The following is a 15,470-nucleotide window of genomic DNA, read 5'->3' as shown; positions in this document are numbered from 1 at the left end:
CTGGCGGCGCCGGGACGGGAACGGTGCCCAGTGCGGCCTGGCGGCCCCGCTGCAGCGCAGCCCCCCTGTGCGCAGCCCAGGGTGGGTTCACGGTGCCCGTACCCCGTGCCGGTACCCAGTGCGGCCTACCCAGCGGGCCCCACAGCGGCACAGCCCCCTCACCCGCAGCCCCGGGCCACTGTGGGCTTCCCTGCTGCCGGTGCTGCCGGCCTGGAGGCGCCTGCCCTGCCCACCCGCCCCAGGAAGCTCAGTGGCGCGGGAATATTTGCGTTAAATGCCACATTTATTTCAGAACCGAACAAGCCTCATGTGCGCATGGACGGCCAGGACCCGAGGCACCAACCCCCGGGCAAGGGCAGGGAGGGCCCAGGGACGCCGCCATCGTCGGCAGGAACCAGAGGGCATGAAGGGCAGCCTCCCTCCTCTGCAGGCCCCCAGCCTGCCTGCCAGTGCTCGCCCACCCTCCACACCACCATTCCCCTGTGAAATTTCCCTTCTGATGGGGCTCACAGTCATGCCTAAATCTCAGGTTTGCGTTCCTTGTCCCAGGGGGCTGTGGTGGTAGAGGGGATGGGTGGACAGGGGCCTGACCAGGGGAGCGTGTGGTGCTGGCGAAAGTGGAGCCAGTAAGATGGCAGGGGTAGCCCGTGAGCTGGGGACATCCCACAGGGATGCTGCAAGCATCCACTGAGCAGCCATGTCTCCCTTGGCCCCAAGCATGGCGGCCCCCAGCCGAGCCGTCTGCTCTGCAGGTTTGCTGGCCTCAGGCATGCTTCGGCTCCGCCTGGAGGACACCCGTCCCACAGCCGCCCCTCACCTGCGGCACAGGCAGCACCACCCAGCCGTGGCTGGTGAACCCATGTCTGGTCCCTGGCAGACACGGGTCCTGTCTCTGCCACAAGCTGCCTCTGCCCTGGAAGAGCCTCCCCTCTCTCCTGGGACACCCAGCGTTTCCATCCCTAGCCCCTTATGTTGAAATCTGGGATGGTACCAACTAGTCCTTGCCCAGGACACAGGAGACGGGATGTCGCAGCCCAGGCCCCTGCTTTGTCCCGGCCGCAGGTCTGCCCCTCTGCGCCCCTGGGCGGGCACCTCTCCCTCCATAAAGGGCACAAGTCAGCCTCCAGGTCTCTAAAATGGATCACAGGGGGGAAAAAAAACCAGTTTGATGGGGAGCTTCTCCTGGGCAGGCAAGCTGCCGCCTGCCCGGGGAGTGGGGCTGGGAGGAGCAGCCCCGCCACGGCTTCAGGCCGGAGCAATAGGGCAAGACACCCAAGGAGCTGCGGCGAGGCTGGGCAGAACTGGCAGAGGCTCAGAAAGGATCCCAAAACCCTTTCCGTGACCTGAAACCCAAGCTGAACGGCACCTGATGTGCAGCAAAGGGGTCCCTGCAAGCCTCTGCCTGCCTGCCATGTCCCTACCTGTCCGTGTCCCCCACAACAGGAGCATAACAAGGAGAAGACAGCACCACATCTGACACCACCCACACACACACACACACACCCCCACACACAGACAGCGCAGGGAGGTGCAGCAGAGCCGAGGGGCAGCCGTGCTGTGCAAGGGAAGGTCAGCCACGAAGGCATGACAGCAAAGCTGGAGGGGTGCCCGGGAGATGTGCAGAGGAAGATGCTCGCCTTCCCGCCCAGAGCTGTGCTGGATGCCGCTGGCCGCTCGGGAAGCCCCGAACAAAAGCATCCCCTCATGGGTGAGAGACGGGAGAAGGAGGAGAGGGAGAGCTGCTGCTGGGGGAGGTGGGAAGCAGTGATGACTAGAGGAGAAGGTCTTCTCGGCAAAGCCACCTCCGCCATGGGAAGCCCCCTGGATTAATGTGCTGACAGAGGCAGGGTGGGAAGGAGGTGGGCACTCGCTTCTGCAGTGGGGGAAGAGGAGTGAGAAAACACCACCTACAACAGTAAAAAGAAGCCACACCCCCACCCCGACACCCCCACGCCAGCCTCTCCCCTGCCCCTCTGACCTGCTTCGAGCCTGTCGTCCTGCTGGGAGGAGAAGGGATGTGACAGCCCTTTTGGGAAAGGGCAGTGAGGTTCCTGTGGATTGGAATGGTTGTTCCTAGCCCCGGCTCCTGGGGACCTTTCCCATCCGGCTTTGGAAGTGGCCACCTGAACCTCCACACTCTCCGCAGGGATGGGACCCTCGGCATCCTGCCCTAAGAGTGTGGGAATCTCTTTGGACAAGCCCCCCGGGGCTCCCAGGCCAGGATAGTGGAGGTGGCCCATGTGCTTTTTGGTTGGGAAGGACAGGCCCGCACGAGGTGACAGGCAGAGCCATCCCCAGAGCACTCCTTTTCCCTCCAGCAGGACCAAGCTCCGAAGCAAGGTGACCCATCCGTGTGGACCTGGGTGCCCCAGCCAGCCAAGATGGCGGGGTCCCCCTTTCCAGAGGTAGATGGGGCAGGTAGGAATTGCCTCCTTTGGGAAGACATGGTGGGCTATCCAGCCACCACTCAGGGGAGTAATTTAAGCTGCAGTGGGGGCAAAGCAGAGGGTTGGGGAAGGGTAGGGAGCAAGGGCTAGAACTCCACCGCCGCTGGGCACATGCCAGGGATGTCCCGGGGGAAGCATCTCCGGGACCCCAGCCCACTGCCAAGGCTCTCCCCTGCCCGGGGGAGGCATTGTCCGGGGGCCAGGACCCAACTTATGGGATTTTTGTGACATAAATAGAAATAAATACTTTATAAATATCATCTTAAACTACTGACACCTGATCTTACCCTGCTGTCTCTTGCAGAAACATCAATAAACTAGGAAATCCCCATACCTAAACTACCACTTTCCCTTTGTGTGGAGGCAATTCCTCCTGCTCTCCCACCTCCAAGCTTTACCACACTCCCACCTCTGTAAATCAAAGACCAGCTTTTAGCCGAAACTGCCCTCTTCGCTCCCTCCCCTCTGACAGGGACCTTTCTGGAGCGTTAAGAGATGGTGTGACATGAAGGTCACCCATGGGGGGATGGGCAGAAGATGGCATGCGCACAAGAAATCCTGCCCAGGCAGGTCCAGGCTTTTGCAGCTACGAACGTAAGTGAGTTTCCCCCGTGAAGGTGTGAATCGAGACAGATCCTTCCATGGAGCAGACAGCTGGGGCAGCAGATGGTATGACAGATCAGACGTTAACATGGGGAGTCTTGAGACAGAATCAGCTATCTTGATCCTGCTGGCAGACGGATGAGGTGGAGAGTGTTTTTCAGGTTAGATTCTCATCTGGGCTGTTCTCCTTCTGGACAGCTTGGATCTAATTTGGAAAACAAGGAACAAAAGGTGTCAGAGATGTGGACAAGGAGAGGTGTGGTCCCCCAGGTTTGGCGTCCTGGCTCCAGACTGGTGCTTGAATCCAGCCAGAGCTGGAGGGACATGGGATTAATGTCTCTTTAGCCAAAGCACACAAATTTCTGTGCATTTACTCCTATTCCCCTAGTCCTGCCACTTGAGATGGTCTCAAGAACTTCGTGAGATGGTCTTGGAACTTAGTAAGATGCTCTCAAGAACTTAATGAGATGCTCTCAAGAGCTATGTGAGATGCTCTCAAGAACAGTGAAGGGCCAGGCATGCCGCCAGGCATGGATGTTGCTTTGAACTCAGCACAACAACGCCTCTGTACCAGCTGGGATCTGGCCCTAGATTGAAGCATTTAAGTGGGGAGGAGCTGAAATCAAGATTAATATGGTCCAAGTTTTGCCAGCTGAGAGCCCATCCAGGCACAGCTCTGCGCAGGAGGTGCTCCCAATGCCTGGCTGGGAGGGCTGCAGCAGGGAGAGCACTGGGAGCAGGGCTGGGAGCACACTTGGCTGCCCACAGACCCCCCCACTGACGGCTTCCTTGTGCCCCCCTTCCCCCAGCTGTCCCCGGTACCTTATGGACCCAGCCAGGAGGGGATTGAAGGCGTAGAGCCAGTCGTGCATGTCCTTGTCGCTGCTCGCCTGCAGCAGGATGCCCCGGTGCTCCGTGCACACCGCAAACGTGTTCGGGGTCTGCTGGGGGAAAGCCAGGGCTGAGTCCCTCACCCGAGGGGCTGCATGGAGCAGGGCTGGCTCCCGGTGCCCTACCTTGAGCATGGCCTGCTGGTCCTCGCTGTACTCCACCTGGGCCTTGGAAAGGTTGAGTATGGCCCTCTCGACTGCATCCTTGTCCGAGTTGTAGATGTAGACGTATGGGCGCCGGACCACCACAAAGCGCTTCACCCACCCATTGGTGTGGGGCTCCAGGAAGTGCAAGTAGCCCTTTTTGGAGACGATGGGGCTGCAGAAGGGACCGAGGTCAGGGTGGGACATGGACCACGAGGAGGTGGCAATGGTAAGGCACAGACCCCCTAGCCCCAAGGCTGCTCCAGCCACTCCTACCTGACCCGGATCTCCTGGATGTCGGGCACCAGCAAACGCTGGGGCTCCTTCTCCTCCTCAGGCCGGTGGGCTGGGGACTTCTTCTGCTCTCCTTCTACCGCAGGCTCCAGCTCGGGGCTATCCGCCCTGGAGGAGACCTGGGGGGGTCTGAGGAGGGAGGAGAAGCTGGGGTGTAGGAAGAGTGACGGTTGGGGAACACCCATTGACCATGTCCCAGTGGTACAGCTGCCCTGCTTGGGGGATGCCGAGGCGTCACCCAAACCTCCCAGCTACCTTCTTACCTGACCTCCATGGCGTTGTAGCGTCCTTCCACCAGCGATGGGCAGGTTGAGGAGGGGGTTAGAGTGGTGACCCCAAGAGCTGGCATGGAGGGGTCTCTCATCAGTGTCACGGACATTTCGGACAGCTGTGGAGGAGCGGAGGTGTGGACTCGAGTTTCTGCCTGAAGCCAGGCACAGGCAAAGGACCAGGCGCCTGCTCATATGGGGAGAGGCAAGACCTCCGGCCAGCAGGGTGCTCTCCTGGCACAGTCCTGAGAGCCACCAGCTCCAGGAACACCAGGGTGAGTGGAGGGAGCAGGGACCCCAAAGCAGGGACTACTCGCACCATGGTGCCCATCTGGCTCCTGCCCAGCCAGTGCCCCCCGGTCATGCGTCTCTCCCAGCCCCCACCAGCCCGGCAGAGCCCAGGGCAGCGGCAGTACCTTGCTCTCGCTGGCGCTAATGCAGACGTGACTGTGGCTGTACTCCCTGTTGAAGGTGTGCGTGAGCAGACGCAAGCACTGCGGAGAGAGGAGGAGGACAGTGGGACAGGAGGCACCTTCCTCCACCTTCCTCCTCCTGCTCCTCTTGGGCTTTCTCCTGCCGCAACCCGCTGCCGCCCCGTGGGAGCCCCTTCCTGGCTTCATCCCCACGAGCTGGGGATGCTGCAGGACAGTACCTTCACAGCCAGCTCCTTCTGCCTCTCGCTGGGGGTCTCAGAGGGAGAGGTGCGGCCCTCGGGGGCCCCATCGACAGAGAGTGGGGAGGAGATGCAGGAGGTGCTTCGGGACTCGGAGTCCTCACTGGAGCAGGGAGACAGGGTCTCCAGGCCCAGGCGCTGGGTCGTCTCCAGCTTCTCGCGCAGGAGCAGGTAGTGCCTTGTCTTCTCGACCTGGGCACAGGCAGCCAGGCTCAGGGGTGGCCCCTTCCCCTAGCCGGCATCCTTTCGGGGACCATGCTTCCCAGGCCCCATTAACCCCACCTGCTCATTAGCTTCAGGTCTGCTGGGACCCAGCTAGCAGTGATGCACAGGAGAGCACCAGCGGCACAGCCCCACTCCTGCCTTCTCCCGCAACCGGGAGGGCTGAGACACCTGGGGTGGGGAGTCCCACTGGCACCAGCAGGGCGAGGGGCTGAGCTGCAAATTGCACCATCTCGGCCCATTTCTAGCCCAGACTCTTACTTCTTGCAGGAGGCTGAGTTTCTCCAGCTCCCACTGATGGTCGAGGATGAGGCTGTCGCTGCGGGGCCGCCAGCCAGCCAGGTTCTCCTCTCCCCGCACGTAAGCTACGGAGGTGTCCAGCACACGCCGGCGCCGTCTCTGCATGCCTGCGGGGACAGACGCACAGCTCGGGGGGACAGACGCATGGCCCCAACCCCAACCGCCATGTCATGCATCCTGGCCTCACAGTGAACACCTGGGCAGAGGTGCAGCACCCACCTGGGCTGCCGGCATCAGCCACACGACAGAGGCTGAGCTCATAGACTCCCGTCACACGGTTGCTGCAAGCAAAGGGAGACGAGGCGTTACCAGCTCTGCCCCATCCCCATGCCCCGGTTATTTCGCCCAGGCTGCTGGGATGCCCCAGGAGGGCTCCAGTCCCAAGGTGATGGCTCTCCTCCCCGAGAAAGGCAGGAGCATCCTGGTACCTCTCGGAAGCCCGCAGGCTGCCGCTGCCAAAAAGGTTGCGGATGGAGCGGGAGGCAGGAAGCTTGGCGTCCCGGGAGTAGAAAACCATGCAGAAGTCTTTGGTGATGACGGCGGGCTGAGTGCAGTTCTCCATCTGCAGCAGGGCAGGGGGGAGGCATCAGGGGGGCTGCGGCTTGGCAGCCCAGCGGGCCTCTCCCACCCCTGGTGCCCAGCGGTTTCCACTCCCAGGGTCCCACAGGGCCCCCAAGCACCAGGTTGAATCCTGCACCCCGTTAGCATTGGTGCCGGCTAAGGAGGGGTTCACGCTGGCTGCACCCCAACAGTGGGGGAAATACCAGACTTTGTTGGTGTTACAATGTCCCTGACTAAGGTCCTTGCCTCAATGTAGGCGGAAAGGGTGATATAGATTTTCTCTCGGTATGGGGTGACACGGTTGAGCAGCAGCGAGTTGTGCATGGAGCTATCCCACGCCGTCTCAAACTGGTAGAAAGTCCTGCCAAAAAAAATAGCAGAGCCGGTAAAACAACCCCCCCAGAACTCCAGGAGAGTGAGCAGGGAGATGCCATCATCCCCCCCCGCAGCGCTGCAGCAGACCTGCAAAGACACATGGACATGCATGTGTGGCAGGGACAGATGGGGACAGCCACTCCAGAGGACGCAGGCTCAAGGCAATGGGGGACAACGCGTGGTGGGAGGGGGATGTGGCGCCCTTGAAACGGCTGACGGATCAGGGTTTTGGGGAGGAGGGACCGCGGGAGGAGTGGGGGCTCAGCTGGGGTGCAGGCAAGGCAGAGCAGGCTGGGAAGGCAAAGGAGGGCAAAGGAGGGTGCATGCCCCACCCCCGTGCTCAGAGTAGGGGGCTGCCACCCCCAGCGCACCCAGGCCAGGTCCCCACCATCCAGCTTGGGGCACGCAGCACCTCCTGGCCCCTGCCAGGAGCGGCTGTCGCCATTCGGGTGATGATGGCCAGAAGGGAAAGGAGGGAGGATGCTCAGCACTGGGGGGTTGCTGCCAGCCCGCCCCTGGGAGAGCAGACCCCTGCCAGCCAGGTCCCCTTCCTCAGGGCTGCCCCCATCTGCCAGCCCTGAGCCCCAGCAGGACCCGGGGACCACGATTTGGTGGCTGGCCCCTGTTGGGCTGTCTCCTCCAGCTCTTGCTCTGCCCTGATCGCCAGCCCCACCCATCCCCATTCCCACTGGGCTGCGTCGCTCCCCTCGCTGTGTTTTCCATGGCTCCCAGGCTGGGAGAAGGAGCAGGGGACACCTGGCCCCACTCGCCCCGTGCCTATGGGGTCCCATAGAGGATGGTGCAGCCACCCAGAGCAAAAGCGACAACCGCCCTCTTCGGGTCAGGCAATCAAGGGTGGGGGAAGCAGGAGGCGGCTCCAGTTCGAGAGCATGGGGGATCCCCGTTTCACCCCCTGCCCCGCTCGTGGGCTCCCTCCTGGGCCAGCCTTGGGGTTATGGGACACCCACTCCCCAAAGCCACCCAGAGCTGCTGCAGCCCCGGCGCCTGTCTGAGCATCCTCAGGAAGCTGTGGCTCAGCAATGTCTCAACGAGGACGCTTCGGCACGTCACTGAAGCAGCATCCAGGTGGCTGAGGGGCTCTTTTAACGAGAGGCAGAGCAGCCAGAGGGAGCGGGGAGAGGCTCTCAGCTGTGATTGCCCCCGCGTTGGAAGAAGAGGGAGAGCGACGCTTTCAGAAAGTGTATAAAATACATAAACTCCCCCCGTGTGAGACAGAGCCAAGGCAAAGGATTGCTTTGCAGACACAGGTTGCTTGAGAAGAGTAGCTCCCCAAGGAGGAGGAGGAGAAGAGGAGCCTCAGGGGAGGGGGGAAAGAGCAAAAAGCAAAGGGAAGAGGCAAAGGAGAAAGAGAGAAAAGCAGGAGGGACCAGACCGAGCAGGTGCACGCGAAATACCTAGTGTCATTTCCGAACGAAATGCTATAAGTGGAAGGCAACCCAAGGACAAACACACACACATACACACACAGAAAAATGAAAGGTCAGAAAGCATCATCCGTACGGGGCTGGCACAGGAGTGGGGCCACGAGGAAGGGGAGCCCCTCTCATGGGGATTCGCCCCATATCGGCACTGCTGGCCGAAGGAGCTCCTGCCTAGCTGGACCCCAAATAGGAGCCCAGAAGGAGCTTGGCGAGGGCAGACAGAGGTTTACCTGCTTGGGTGAAAACCCTCTGCCTCCCACCTTCCTCGTGGTCTGGCAGCTGAGAAATGAGCACGTGTGCTCCCCATCCCCTTAACTCTGCCCTTGCTACCATCCTAGGGCAAGGAGCTCCTGCCCAGTGCAGCCTCCTAGGAAGGCACCTGTCGGGGGCGGGGACCAGCCGTCCCACCACCACCCATGCAGTGGGAGATAATTTCTTGGCCCATCCCCTGCTCCACAGGGAGAGCATCACTGTGCTGAAAGCCCACGGGCAATGCCGGTGCGAGCCCATGTGCTCCTGCAGTGGGGGGCTGGATCTGTGCTGGATCCATCCCCCTGCACCCCGGGGGGGACAGGGTGCTGCTGGAGGGACAGCTCTGCTCTCAGGCATCTCCAAGTAGGACCTGCTTCTAGCTGCTCTAGGGAGGACATCCTCCCAGGCACAAAGCTACGGAGCCCACCAGGACTTGGGAGACCTCATCCCTTGTGTCCCAGATGCATCCCCCTTTTCTTCCACTGTGGGGCCTGGTGGCGGGATGCCCCCTCCCCTGGGGCCTCAGCGATGCTCCCGTCCAGAGGCTGGCGACAGCATCCGGGTCCGGCAGCTCTTGCCCACGTGCTGCATGACAGGCTCACCCTACAGTCCCAGCTGAACTTACCCCGTCCCCAAACAGCCGCTCTGCCCATTACACAGGGGTATAACAGTCCGTGCCACATATGGGTGTGCACGTCCACCATCGCACCTGCATACAGACGCACACTGCCCATATGCCGCACCTATGCCCACGGGACTACTGGGCACGGGGTGAGCAGCCGCTGCACATGCTGCCGCACTGCTCAGCAGTGCTCCCATCAACACCAGGTGCCCAGGCAAGGGCTGGAGGTGCCCCAAAGGCCCCATCATGGTCTGCACCAGCCCTGCAGCTACTCCAAGCGGCGCCAGGGGCCGAGCTGGGGCTGGGGCGGGAGACGACGGGGGAGCGGCACACTCGGCGCCGGATGCCGGAGAGATGGGAGAGCAGCTAAGTCAAAAAGCAAGAAGAAAACCCAGATCAGGCGATGGGGACGCAGGCGTGCGAGGGGGAGCGGCAGCCAGCGAGAGCGCGGCCCAAACGAACAGCAAAAGGGGCTGAGTGAGCGAGAGGTGCCAGGGCGGGAGGGAGGAGGGATTGGGCGTGTGGAGGGATGGGGGGCTGGCTGTCCAAGTGCTACCTCTGGTGGGAGTGAGGGTGCCGAGGCGAGCGGGGAGAAAGAAAGAAGGGAGAGAGGAAGGGGAGATGGAAAAAAAACCAATGGAAACAAATAATACCTAGGCATATCCGAATCAAGAAACTGCCTGCAAAAACACAAAACAATCACATGGTTAGTGTGGGCTCAGATGGGTGGCAGCAGCGGAGAGAAGCGAGGGGGAACCCTGGGTGCTGCCCCCCACGCCTCCTCCCTGGGCACTCGATGCAGGGATGGATGGGTGCCAGGGAGGGAGCTGTACCGCTCCCCCGGTCTCCTCCTGAGTGGCTCTGGGGGACTGGGGAGGCTGTGGGGGGAGCCAGGGCTGCTCTGGGCAATGGAGGCTGTGTGGCATAAGGCAGCAAAGCAGGGAGCGCAAGCAGCCGGGGAGGAGGATGAAGCGGGTCCTGGCTCTGCCTGCTGCCCTCCCTCTGCCCATCCTTGCAGGCTGCTGGGGCCAAAGCATGCACGCCTGCATGCGGGATGGAAGCGGGGTGGGGGTTGCGGCAAGTGCCCCTTGGCGTCCCATGGGAAGCCGGCCGCCCCCTCCTCCCCCTGCCCAGCCCTGGGCAGGCTTGACAGGACAGATACGGCACGCACGCCAGCCCGCGGCCCCGATTCGGGGCTGGTCCTGAGGCGCAGACCCTCTGAACGTGCAGGTGAGGCAGACTCTTGCAAGACCTGAGCCCCCTGTCTCCCCGCTTCTCTCCATGCCTCGAGCATCCCCCCAGCCTGAGCTGTGACCCTTGCCCTGCAAGACCTGTGGGGGGAAGGCAGGAGCAGGAGGCACGTCCCCCCTGCCAGGCTATGCTGGACATGCTGAAGATCCTATCTGGCTGCACCAACTGGCCAGATCAGGAGCTGACATAAAACAGCGCAGCCCCAGGAGCCCGTGGGTGCCACAGCCACCCAGCTCCCAGCAGCCCAACAAAAAACACCACAGCTCTGCCAGGCCGAGCCCTCCTCACCCGACCATCCCTGCCTGGCCTTGCTTTGTTGTCCCTGTGGCTGTGCCAAACTCTCCTGGTCCGACACTCGCACGCATACCTGACCCTGTGATTTGATTCTGCTGCCCGGGTACCGCATGCCTGCCGCTCCACTGTGCCCAGGAGCTGCCCTGGGAGTGCTGCAAGGGTGGCACCTCCCATTCAGACCCTTGTCATCCCCCCGAAAACACCCTGCCTTGGGACAGGCCGCCTTGGGACAGGCCACCTTGGGGCAGCGGTGACTCTAAAGAAAATGAGGGGAAAAGTGGTCCCTGCTCCCTGCCGGGATGCTCCTATGCTGGCAACCGCCATGCGCACAGCTCAGGACTGGTTCTGCTGCTCCCAGTGCTGCCAATGACCGTCCCTGTCTTGTTGCGGCTGCCCGCACACACACATTCTGGCCAGGGATCCCCCGCCAGTCCCCCAAGTTTCACCAGCAGCCCTGATGCAGAGGACAGCTGTGCTCTCTGCACCCACTGCTCCCCGCCACCACCACAGGACCCAGCCAGGGAGATCTTGGGGATAAAAAACCTCCAGCCTCACTGCTCCCACACCCCTGCCAAACCCACAGGGGTAACACAGCCCCCCGGGACAGGCGTGAAGAGGCAGGCATCCTCGAAGTCACCCAGCAATGATGGGGGATGGCTTTCCTGCATCACCCCCGCACAGACAGGGACCAGCCACGGGCACCAAGTGGCCTTTCCAGTGAGTCTGCTGGGACACGGGACAAATAGCCCTTCATGGCAGGTTCCCTCCAGTTGCGGGGTTGGTACATCCTCCCAGCACCGGCACCAACTGGCTCTCTGCACCAGGCAGTCACAGCCACCACCGGAGAGCAGGACCCCACCCAAATTCCCTGTAGTGCCGAAGCCCGGTGCGGAGAGGCCTTGGGGAGGAGGAGGAAGGGGGCTGGTGGCCCTGAACCCCGAGACCCTCTGCGGCTCCAGAAAAACCCCACCCCGAGGCAGCAGCAGGTTGGCAGGACCCTGCAGAGGGGCCGAGAGCCCCCCCAGGGGAGAGAGGGGCTCCCCATGTCACCCCCCCCAGCCCTCACCACAGCAGGGGAAGAGCAAGAGAAGAAGCTGCACTCACCGGTCGTCCTGGGAGGGGTGGATGTATCCGGAGGAGAGGATGTTCAGGGACAGGATGTTGGGGTCAATGAGAGACTCATCTGCTTCTGGGGTGTTACGGATCCGACCTGCAAGCACAGCACGGGGACACCGCTCAGGTGACAGGTGGTAGCCCTGTGAGGGTCCCGGCAAGGGGCAGGGGCAGCCCGCCTGCCTGCATCCCCCAGCAGCCCCCCCGTCACAGGCAGCAGCCGCCCGGTGCTCAGCCACTCAGCGCTGGAGGTCCTGGTCCAGCTCCTGGACACGGTGGCTGGGACCGAGGCATCCTGCCGACGTGGTGTCCTGGTGTCAGGCAGCCGCCACTTTGCTATTGCAGGGCGGGAGGGTAGCCAAGGCATAAAGCCCTGCGTGGGAATGTGGGCAAGAAACAGCCTGAGAGGATGCTCAGGAGCTCGGCAGGCTGGGGGTTGCTCACAGCCCACCCAACCTGTCTCGGCTTACCCACAACCAGCTCCCGCACTTCCTTCCAGCGGATGAGGCTGCCTGTTTCATGCACCAAGGTGACGGTGATTCTCCTCTGGATGCCCTGAGACCCGCGAGGCCAGAGAGGAGGGACAGTGGTTAACACAGCTCCTGGCAGGAGCCAGAGCTGGGACGGCATCTCGGGGAGGGAGTACCTGGTGGAGGAGGAAGGTCCCATGGCACGGCACGCCTCCACGGTGGTCCACGACAGCAGGGATGTAGCTGGAAGAGAGGATTGCACCATGACACAGAGCCTTGTCAGCCTGCCCAGAGGTGCTGAGCACCAGGCAAATCACCTCGCTGCCTCTCTCTCCTTCCCGCTCTCCTTTCCAGCAGGACTTACTCGCCGTTAGCCTCCAGCTCACAGATCTCGAAGAAGACCATCAGGTCGTACTTGCACTGGCACGGGCCAGCGCTGGGCCGAGTCATGGTGCTCAGCTTCGTCGCAGGCACTGTGGTGGGTCAGAAAGACAGCTTAAGGGGCGAGCTTGCTGCTGATGTTTGGAGTGAGGCATGTGACAGCAGGCAGGATAAGGGCAGAGCAGGCAGGGACCACGGGGAGACACACAGAGGCAGCAGGAAGGCAGGAGGAGTGCATAGAGGGGGACAGCCCCATCCCGGGGACCTTGCTGACCAGTGGTGTGCCTTCTCCCATGCCCAATGAGGAGCAGCAAGGGTGTCAGGATGCGGCCAGCCTCACACATCCCCAAGATGCAAACTCTGAGCCCGCAGCCCCAGCATGGACACATCCCAAACCACACAGCACCGCTCCAGAGACTGCTCAGTGTCAGCCACTCGGGGACAGCCGCTCTGGGACTGCCACTTAGGGACAGCTGGAGGGAGGCTCCCCTGGTGCTGGCCCAGGGACCTCACAGCAAACCATGGCGCTCAGTCAAACCCCAACAACTTGCATCTCAGTGGCCAGAGCACAGCAGGAACCCTGCAGCCCCTGCGGGATGGCAGGGCTGGGTGGCCATCTGAGCCGTCCAGGGCAGGTAGCCTGCTCCCTGCCACTCCACAGGAGGAAGAAGGGGGTTTTGCATCAGCCAGGTGCTGTGGGAATGGGTGCCAAGGGCTTTCAGGTGCTCTGGTCTGCAGTACATTTTGTGGTGTCCCTGGGGTCCTAACTGGTCCCCCTGGGGAAGGGGACCCTGCACCCAGCATGAGGACCATGGGTGGGCAGAGGAGCAGGAGGCCAGATCCCCTACCTGGTTTGGAGAGCGGCATCACACGGGGGAAGTGGCGCCGGGATGGCCTCAGCGGGCTGCAGAGAGAACAGGCTCAGTTAAAGCATCCACAGGGACCCCAGAACCCAACCAACCCCACCTATGCCTGGGGGCCACCCCCTCCCACCACCTGCCCCCCTTCTCTCTGGGTCCCCAGGAAGCCAGCTGCACTGGGTGCCCCGTGGCACCCAGGGGTGGCCCAGGGTGCACCCACCTCAGGACGTCCTTGCAGAGGGGTGGGAAGGGGTGCTGCTGATAGTGCCCGAAGACTTCAAATACAATCGGCTGGCTCTTGATGTATTCAATGAAGGACTTGGTCACCTCCACGGCGATCTAGAAGAGAATAACCCATTGATGGCGCAGTTTAGCTGGGAAAGGGATGCAGATGGCAACAGCACCGGGGAGGTGGGATGGTGCAAGCCTGTCCAATCCCCTGCATCCCTCACCCATCCCCTTCCCCATGGCCCGGGGATGCTCTCCCTACCAAGACCACTACCATGAAATCCCAGCCTTTTTGGGTGGAGGGCAAGGGCTTTTGGTTTTTCCCCAACACATCCACCTTGTCTATGGTTGGCTTAGCTGGGTGGCTGTGACAGGCTGGGAAAGCCAGGAGGAAGCTGCTCCCCCAGGGAGAAGATCTAGCCAATGGCCCTGCAGAGACCCTGCTAGCCGCAGGGGAGGGGTACGCACATTTTGGACATGATAGAAGCCCAGTGGTGGCCCCCGTCCCGTGTTCTTCAAGGGCTCTGTCGAAAAGGCCTCGTCATGGCGATGAATAAAGCTGCAAAGGGAAGGAAGGTGGCTCGGGGGCTGTGGGATGGGGATGTGCCAGAGCAGGGATGGGAGAGAGGGCAGGGACCAGGAGAAGAACCCACTCTCCCTGGGCCTGCCGCCTGCACCCTGGGCTGGCACAGGACTCCCCCGAAGCTGATGGGAGCCTCTCCCTGCCTTTCACCAGCGACCAAACAAGGTACCGGACAAGCACATGGGCTCATCCCGCAGCCCTTGGTTTTGCCTCCCCATCCATGAAGGGCTCAGAGGTGGGGGGGCTGGGGCTCCCTGACGTTCACTGCCGGCCCCAAGGCAATGGCTGGAGCACGGTGGGAGACATGGGGCCAGGGGACACTGGGGGCTCACTTGAACTGGCAGAAGATGTCTGCGTATTCCGCGGAGATGCTAGAGGCTTGCAGGACCGTCACGCGGAAAGTGAAGATGCTGCCCAGCTTCAGGTGGTCCAGAGCCGTCTCCAGTGGCCCGTCTGGCGCAGGCTTCTCTGGGCTGTCCAGCAGAAGGTCCTCTGGGGTCACTGCAGGGAGGAGGGTCCTCAGCAAGTCACCCCCCTTGGTGTCTGCCAGCAGCCCTGCACTGGGGCAGTGGGCTTTCAATGCTTGGGCGGGTGCAGGAGGCTGGGTGCCGGAACGGGGGGCTGCTCCCCAACCACTTGTCAGCACCCCCTCACCTGCACAGGTATTGTTGTTGACTTCATCAGCAGAGGGACCCATGTCGCTGACCTGCCCCTGGCCTTCGACGATACGCAGCTCCTCCTGGGAGGTCCCCGAGCGAGACATCCCCACGGCCGGGCACGACTCCGACTGGAACTGCGCCAGGAGTGGGGCTTAGGATGCTGGTGGTCTCTGAGGTGGTCTGCTTGCACCGTCACCACTGCCCCAAGCACTGGGGCACCTCCAGCTCTACCCTCCCGCCCCACAGCAGCCCCCCCCCCAGGACACGGGCAAGAGCAGGGTACACCGGTGGGTGCCAGAGGGCTGGGGGCTGCCGGGTGGACCAGGAGCATGGTCCCTTCAGCGTGATGCCTGCACCTCTGGGAGCCTGGTGGTCCCAATGGGAAGCATCACTGTGGCAGGCGGGGGTCTGCGGTTCCCAGGCACCCACCAAGAGCTGGCCGCCACCGTACCTTCTCAAAGTGCTGGTCATCAAAGGATATCTTGGCCGTCCCCGACTGCCGCACCCCGGAGCCGTAGTCGGGGGCTTCCTCATCAG

General features: G+C 62.3%; 1 protein-coding gene across 23 annotated transcripts in view; it reads right to left on the bottom strand.

The window, feature by feature from the left end:
- Positions 1 to 264: 264 nt before the first annotated feature.
- The window catches only part of KIF1A (kinesin family member 1A), a 42,420-nt gene continuing 27,214 nt past the window's right edge, over positions 265 to 15,470 (bottom strand). For 7 of the 23 annotated variants that reach the window (XM_076341913.1, XM_076341927.1, XM_076341919.1 and 4 more), the window contains 21 exons: positions 15,385 to 15,470; positions 14,929 to 15,067; positions 14,607 to 14,775; positions 14,160 to 14,250; positions 13,684 to 13,802; positions 13,452 to 13,507; positions 12,587 to 12,695; positions 12,399 to 12,465; positions 12,223 to 12,307; positions 11,744 to 11,849; positions 6,650 to 6,764; positions 6,271 to 6,404; positions 6,062 to 6,123; positions 5,804 to 5,949; positions 5,300 to 5,512; positions 5,064 to 5,141; positions 4,642 to 4,766; positions 4,361 to 4,507; positions 4,067 to 4,259; positions 3,873 to 3,991; positions 265 to 3,255 (listed from right to left, as the gene is read on the bottom strand). In XM_076341913.1, the coding sequence (XP_076198028.1) occupies positions 3,213 to 3,255; positions 3,873 to 3,991; positions 4,067 to 4,259; positions 4,361 to 4,507; positions 4,642 to 4,766; positions 5,064 to 5,141; positions 5,300 to 5,512; positions 5,804 to 5,949; positions 6,062 to 6,123; positions 6,271 to 6,404; positions 6,650 to 6,764; positions 11,744 to 11,849; positions 12,223 to 12,307; positions 12,399 to 12,465; positions 12,587 to 12,695; positions 13,452 to 13,507; positions 13,684 to 13,802; positions 14,160 to 14,250; positions 14,607 to 14,775; positions 14,929 to 15,067; positions 15,385 to 15,470 (2,402 nt within the window). In that variant the 3' untranslated portion in view covers positions 265 to 3,212. Of the gene's footprint in view, positions 3,256 to 3,872; positions 3,992 to 4,066; positions 4,260 to 4,360; positions 4,508 to 4,641; positions 4,767 to 5,063; positions 5,142 to 5,299; positions 5,513 to 5,803; positions 5,950 to 6,061; positions 6,124 to 6,270; positions 6,405 to 6,649; positions 6,765 to 8,193; positions 8,218 to 9,747; positions 9,775 to 11,743; positions 11,850 to 12,222; positions 12,308 to 12,398; positions 12,466 to 12,586; positions 12,696 to 13,451; positions 13,508 to 13,683; positions 13,803 to 14,159; positions 14,251 to 14,606; positions 14,776 to 14,928; positions 15,068 to 15,384 lie in introns of all 23 variants that reach the window. The other 16 variants (XM_076341912.1, XM_076341914.1, XM_076341915.1 and 13 more) reach the window with 3 other exon arrangements.

Source organism: Aptenodytes patagonicus, chromosome 6 (assembly GCF_965638725.1).
Source record: "Aptenodytes patagonicus chromosome 6, bAptPat1.pri.cur, whole genome shotgun sequence".
NCBI classification, from domain to species: domain Eukaryota; kingdom Metazoa; phylum Chordata; class Aves; order Sphenisciformes; family Spheniscidae; genus Aptenodytes; species Aptenodytes patagonicus.
This window is presented reverse-complemented; position numbering and strand designations above follow the sequence as displayed.